We start from the raw sequence: 7323 nt of genomic DNA, 5'->3' as shown, positions 1-7323 counted from the left end.
TGTCCAAGTTCGCCGCAATGATGACAACCTTGTCTATAATTCTTCACAAAGAACTTCTACTTCTTGGACCCCTTTGCATCCGAAGTAGTCACCACTGACTTCAATTTGTGATGCTTGTTCCCATCCTTGTGTCCATGGTGATCATCACGACGATTCTCGACAGAAGGACTCCGCAAACGCTTGCGAGACTTGTGCTTATCATTGTCAAGTCGACGAGCCACATCAAAGAGCTCCTTCAAACTCTTTGTAGGCTGAGAATGACGCAAGTGTTGCCGCATGCTCTCACTATGTAGGCCATCAATGAAGTAGGACTTGTTCTGATCTGGATCCTTCGTTGGAACACGACTAATCAAGCAAGTAAGCTTCTCAATATAGTCCCCGAGCATCATTTTCCTTTGCTGAAAATGTCAAAGTTCTGTACGAGCATTCTCCATGTCGTAATGAGGGGCAAAACATAAATGAAAAGCAACCTCAAACTCATCCATGGTAGACACTGGTGGTTTCTTATCCACAACACGGGACTCCTCAAGCCAATTCCACCATCGAAAACCCGCATCACGCAAAACCATCGGAATAGCCACTAAAGCCTCTGCATCTGGAGTTCCTCTAGCAGCCAAGAACTTCTTCACATTGGCTAGCCAAGCGAGACACTCGTCCACACCACCATCACCGGAAAAATTTGGAATTTTGAGTCGATCTACCAAAGAAGGTTTACTTGGAGCGCTACCCCGTCCAGCCTCGAGTGCCTCAACACGCCCACGCATGGTATCCATCATGCCATGCATCTCATCTTGCATCTCTTACTGATTTCGGTTAAGGGCTCGCAGCTCATGAACCACATCTTGAATGGTCTAAATCTCTGCAGCTTCGTCAGCACCATTGTTGGCACCACCATCGACAATAGGATTCCAGCGTTCAGCTTGGTCGGCCATCGCAACCAACTTCTCTGATACCAATGTTATGATCCGGCGCAAAAAGACAAAAATCTAGTTGCCCTAGATTATGCTATGCCACCTCTTGAGGTTCCTCACCACCCAACCACCCCTGAGCTACCTCAAAAGTTCCACTGCACCACCACTCCACTGTGAGCCCTAGGGTAAGTTAAGTCCCTTACCCTAACATGCCTTCATATACCCTTTGACCGATGTTGACCACGTAGTCAAAGCTGGTGCCTAACAGATATGCTGCGACAACAAACGATTTGAATCAAATGAATAACACGAAGAGCTTCATACGAACCTGGAGACCCATGTTGGTGCCACCCAGCATGTTCACCAGCTTCATCCCCAGCTCGCTCTTTGGCGGTGTTATAGCCATCATGCCGTGGAAGTTCTGTGAAAGCTGCTCCAAGATCCTCAGCACCCGAGGTGATGACCATGCCTGTCCATTGACGTCTTTGAACAGCAAGATGCCAATCTCGTCGATCCAGAGCAACCTGCGAGCAGTGTCTTCCTTGAAGTTGGTGTTGATTTGCTCGGCCAGTTCCATGAGCATTGATTCACTGAAGACAAGCAGGACGGTATGCTCCACCTGAGCTGACAAAGCTTTGATGAGCAGCTGGAGGACGTGAATGGATTACCTTGGTGCAAAGCCACCAGACCATGGAAGGATCGTTCAGGGACAGAGCTTTCTCGAAGGCGTTTCTGACGAGGCCGTTCTTCACCAGTTCGAAGAGCTCGGTCCTGTTATCCGGTTTTGCTACTGGTGCGAAGTGCTGAGGACGGTGTGGTACCGGCTGAAACTAAACACGATGAGCACCGGAAGTTACTAAAAACAAAAGAGTTTACCTGTACAAGGGGAGATGGAGGATTTTTGGTCCAAAGCCCTTCAGTCGCTTGGACAAGAGAATCCAGGTTCACTCGAGTCCTGCTGTGCGACGAGGATGAGGAAGACGACGAGTACGAAGAAGAGGAAGACGACCCGGCTACTTCAACCAACTTGACCCGTAACTCGTCGATGGACTCGATGCCAGTGATGATCCTGGTCTTGAGCTGCTTCAGCCGCTCGCAGATATCCGAGAAGGAAGGCCTCTCTTTCGCATCGTGGCTCCAGCATTCCCGCATGAGCTGCGACAGGAACTCTGGACAGGTGGCTGGTATCTCAGGACGCTTGCCTCGAAGGACTTGCTCCATGTCCATCCCGTCCTCGAACGGAACGTTTCCAGTGACAAGCTGGTAAATCAGCATCCCGTAGCTGTAAACGTCGGCCTTTTTCGTGTAGCGCTCGCTGCTCCACGCCTCCGGTGCCATGAAGTTCCTGGTGCCTTGGATGCTAACGGCTTCGATCTGGGAGGAGATGAAGTTTGGCCTCGAGACTCCAAAGTCGGCAATCCTGATACTCACGAGATCGTTGTCTTCTTCGCCAACCAAGATGTTCTGCGGCTTGAGGTCCCGGTGGATTATATTCTTCGAGTGAAGCCACGCCATGCCAGTAGCAACTTGGAGCATCACTGCCACGATCGACAGCAACGGGAGAGAGTTCTTCTTGAGGACGTAGTTTGCCAGGTCCATGTCCATCTTCTCCATCACCAGCGAGTACCGCTGCTTCTCTTCATCGAAAGAATGACCGGCGATGTGCAACACGTTGGGATGCTTGTCCGCTTCGAGAACCGCGAGCTCTTTGGCGAAGCTCTTGTCACCTTGAGGGAAGACTTTCACTGCAAACTTGTGACCGAGCCAGATTGCTTCGTACACGGTTCCGAAACCGCCTTGTCCCAGGTGTGTTGTCAGCTTGAGTTCCTTGTGGTTAATCACTGACTTGTTTCCCAGGAGCATGGAGCAAAGTATCTCTTTGGCTTGCTCGCTCTCGGTCGTCAGGCTTCCCGGCTCTTGGCTCATTGCGAGAGCCATGAGCGCCTTCCTGTCATTCCTTCCGGCTTCTTCCAGCATGCTGTTCGAGTTTTGCCTCATGAGGCACGAGTTGTAAGCTTCGGCAATCTTGGATCTTACCGAGGTGGACGGTATAAATGCTCTGGAACTCATCGCAGCTTTCCTTGAACAGCAGGCTCCGCGCGATCCAATTGCCTTCTTGGCACGACTTGAGGAGATGGAGGCCTCTCTTAAGGACAGCCACGGTTTCGTCCCACACGAAAGCTGTCCCAGTGCTCGCGAAGTTGAGATCCTGGATTCGCTTGAGGTAGTCTCCGACATGGTCGACCGCTGCTAAGAAGATCCTACATTGGTTCCTACAGACCTTGCTCGAGTTTGTGTTCGTGGACCTTGCGGCAACTTTGTCCGAGATTCGAATTGCCTCGGCCAAACTTTTTGCTGCCATGCAATCACCACCAGCGCCGATTGATGTTAGAAAGCTATATCCTGGAAAATGATTGTTGACTTTTCGAATTTCATGTGTAGTTGCGCTTCGAAAATATAAACTAGTATCATGGCACGTTTTGTTCTCCATAGTGGCAAGATCAAGGGGTAATGCTATTGATATTTTTTTGGTGGAGTTGTGCTAGTTATTGGGGAAACGTGATTGTGTTTGAGGCCAACTTGCTAAGTGATTGTGTTTGATGCAACTTGCCAATGTGGGTGTGCAGAAATATCCATTACTCCTGGGGAATAATACGTTTAATAAGACCATAAAAGGCTACTTAAAGTTGTTTAAGAGTCTGAACTTCTAAAAGTACTGTTTTAGGTGACTAAGCATGGAAGTTTGATCCAAGATATCAGAGGTGTTTTGCAAGGCCTATGTAGTAAAAGTAAAGTTAAATATGTTTTTTATATCACTAACACTACAAGAAAATATGATGATATGGAATCAACAGAATTTAAAGTACATCATTTTATATGATTAAAATGTGATTTGTATGCCATTTAAACCTGCCACATAGACATCACAAAAAATCTAGTGAAGTTTTTTTTGTCTTTAGTATTGCACTTCCTTTATATCCAGCCAAGAACAACAGCTTTCCCACAATCTTAGGTGTGATGTGGGCATGATATGCTTCAAAAGCAAATTTTACATATTGGTGGGTGTGATGAAGAGTAGGAGCATGCATTGATTAGGGTTTGGGTGAGAGGTCTTTGTATGCAAGCAGTTATGACTTCCATTCTTTCATGTGTGCTATTTAGGAGTGATGTTGGCACTTGAAGATTAGCATATATTGATCAAGGTTAAGTGAGATTGCAAATACTTGTAACTCTCGTTCCTTTGTGTTTTGGGCATATTGTGCTATTCCCACGTGATATAGGCATTGTTCTTGCATTGATTGTGGACTTAAGGTTGGAGTTTATATTAGATTGTTGGTCAAGGCTTTTTGTTTCTTTTCTTGGGCATATTGCAATACATAGAGATAGTTATTGTGTGGGGTAATTTTTCATTTATTTAGCTTTTTTCATTGGTATAAGTTTTATGCTCATTGCAGTGAGCATAATTGTGGGGCATTGGAATGTTATAGTTATACACAAGTGGTTGTAATGATTCTTTATGTGTCAATTATGCATGTGTTTATATGACGTGGAAGGGGGCATATGGGTGATGCCCTCCACTTTGCTGAATTTGCTCAACCTATACATATACATGACCACACTCACGCAAACATACTTTCAAGCTAGTCTTTTGCTGATAAGCTTTAAAATATATAGTAAACAATATGAACCTGTGTTTTATGCAAAGTGTAAATGGAGATTTAGAGGCAATATTTATAGATCAACCATGCATGGTTCTAATTCATGTACGGGAATACTAATTTGTGGGTGGCATAATAAATTTCTACCTATTGACACATTTGTTATTATTTTTGTTTCCTAAGAGAAACATTCATGCTCTATTGAGGTGGGTATTGTGAATTTTTAGGCTTAGAATGGGCATGTTATTCATGTACATATGGCTTCAATATCGAGGACCATATTATATTCTATTCCCCAGATCCACAAAACATATGCATTTTTTCAACAAGATCTTGGTCCTTTACAAATTGTGGAAGAATCAACTCCACTACAAATCACATAAAAACACCACTGGTGGAGGATCCTATTGAAATGGAGATATTAAAAGAAATTGCACCAACACTTTAAAAACATGCACTAGTTAGAGTTTTCATCACTACAAATGGTGTAATGATTGCCATTGAAATGTAAGGATTCAATTCAATGTGTTAGAATTTGTTTGCTAACTCTTTTAGAACTTATATAGTGGGGCAATGGAGCCTAGAACACAATTTTATATTGTATGACGTGAAAAGTAAGATTTAGAGCTTGAGTCTCATTGTCGCGAATGTGACTTCAGGTATCGAAAGTTACCTGTCGGCCAGTCCTTACGGACACTCTTACCTTACTGCCACGATGGCAGGAGGTCGGTATTGCTGGACCCGTTATCAGTTCCCACTTGAACTAGTTGAGAAACTGGTCAATGAACATGCACTTAGATTGGATAAACATAAGGTAGGAACCCTATGTGTTTCTTGCTGAGCATACTCGGCCTGGTTTGAGAAACTTGTGTCATTGGCTTGCACTTGCTAGTATCAAGAACCCCCGCGATATTGAGATTGGTCCCTCAACATCGCTAGATGATAGCTTACCGTGTCTGCCAAACACCCTTGCTATCATGCCCTTTGTGTTAGTCTCATTTCGGTCCCAAATGCTATTTATGGAAAGTGTCCAGATTTGCTCATTTGGCATATCTACAGAATGTAGAGATCGGCCTGAACACAATGGTGTTTGTCCCGTGTCCAAATTCGCAATCTAAGGACATTCCATATTTAGTAAGTTTCGAGTTTGTCCCAGAGACTAACTCCTGATACTAAGGGAGGCTTGGGGTGAAAGCCCAAAGCGTGTGTTCCTCAAGGGGGGGGGGCTGTGGGGGGTTCCAAATGTATAGTAGGGATAGTGGGTAGGTCGGGCATGGCCGACCAACCTGAGGCATAGTCTAGCTCCCGCTTGCGTGCCTGTCCTTGTTCTGCGTCCGGCTTGGGTCTAAGCCCAAGTTCCATTCCATGCTAGTTGGTGGAGTACCCATATCCTCGCGTTAGGCCACCGGTATGCCGAAATAGCGCCAGACTCTGTTTGGCTCCGTTTTGCGTGCTGGTCCTGGCATTGGGATGCTGGTTGCTCTAGGACTGTTCCAAGTCGCTCCGGGCTCCTGTCCCTTCGCTCCTTGGGCTGTATGCTCGGGAGTTGCTCCGTGGTCCGGTTCCATCACTCCTTGGCTCCACGCTTGGGAGTTTGGCACCGTTCCTTCGTTCAGTGGCCCAAGGCCCTGAACCTCGGGTTTCTATGGACACGTGGCATGGACACGTGGCATGTGACACGTGGCATCTGTCACGTGGCACAAAGAGGGTTTAGGTTCCGCTTTGTGGTGTTATCCTATGGTAAATCACCATAGGATAAAGGGTCAAAACCACGTGCGCTACATTTGGTATCAGAGGATGAGTCTCAGCGAGTACTATTCAATGAGATTGGGCAACTAGTCTCGTTGCATACGCAGAGATGAAAACGATGATCCGAGTGGGTACACGTTTTGGTGCAAAGACTTCGCATTGGTTCCTTGGGATAGGTTTTGGGTTACCTTGTTGTACCTTATGATGTGAGCTTGCGCTTGGGCTCATAGGATGGATTGGAGATGTTCCATTTGCACGAGTTTGAGCTTGGGCTCGTGAGTGAGGCGCATTAGCAACTTGAGGTTACACTTTAAGTTGGCAGGATTAATGTAAGCCTATCGATGGTTCCAGTGGTTCCATGAGTTGTTCCATGTACCGTGGGTGAAAGTAAACTTTCCCTGAGTTTGCTATGAGTGGCAAATAGGCTGGTCCATAGCTGTTTAGCACGGCACTAGTGGATCCTTCCTAGGCATGATTATAATTGGATCAGTCAAGACTGTAGGGAATAGTCTATTGGTTCAAGTAATCATTGCCGTGCTCTCTCATAAACTTTTCTTCGATTGAACTGAAGGCAGTGCGAAAGCAAGCTTGAGGTTTGGTCAAAGATGAGACCGAAAAGAGAGTCATCGAGGACGGAGGATCAAATACGTAAATCATTTTCTCTTCTTGGAGAGATGATTTGCAATGAGGTGTTAACTCATTGCTTGTGTTCACATTATGCAATCAAGAGTCCCTACCTTGATGCATGTTGGAAGTGATGGTCTTACAAGTGGTGAGTTATGGGATGGATAGTGGTGAAACACTAAACCATTTTGTCTAGGCTCGCTATTGAAAGACTTGGGTTGCAATGCTCAATTCTTTTCCGGGGAACCTTGCTATTGCTCCTTGAGTAGCTTGGTGTTGGATTAGTGTTGAGTTTGGTCGGAAAGAGAGTGGCATGAGCTTGTCCGTGTTGTGAACAAAAGTTAGTGGTGTTGGGTGTCGTAAACCTCTATTGGTGGAGT

General features: G+C 45.8%; 1 protein-coding gene across 1 annotated transcript in view; it reads right to left on the bottom strand.

Moving 5' to 3' along the window:
* Positions 1–3442, bottom strand: part of LOC112350559 (serine/threonine-protein kinase HT1-like) — a 16404-nt gene extending 12962 nt beyond the window's left edge. The window contains exon 1 of the mRNA XM_024686932.1: positions 2966–3442. Coding sequence (XP_024542700.1) covers positions 2966–3402 — 437 coding nt within the window. The 5' untranslated portion in view covers positions 3403–3442. The remainder of the gene's footprint in view (positions 1–2965) is intronic.
* Positions 3443–7323: the final 3881 nt, after the last annotated feature.

Source organism: Selaginella moellendorffii, unplaced genomic scaffold, assembly GCF_000143415.4.
Source record: "Selaginella moellendorffii unplaced genomic scaffold, v1.0 SELMOscaffold_51, whole genome shotgun sequence".
NCBI lineage: Eukaryota > Viridiplantae > Streptophyta > Lycopodiopsida > Selaginellales > Selaginellaceae > Selaginella > Selaginella moellendorffii.
The sequence above is the reverse complement of the archived record's forward strand: the minus strand, read 5'-3'. Positions and strand labels throughout refer to the sequence as shown.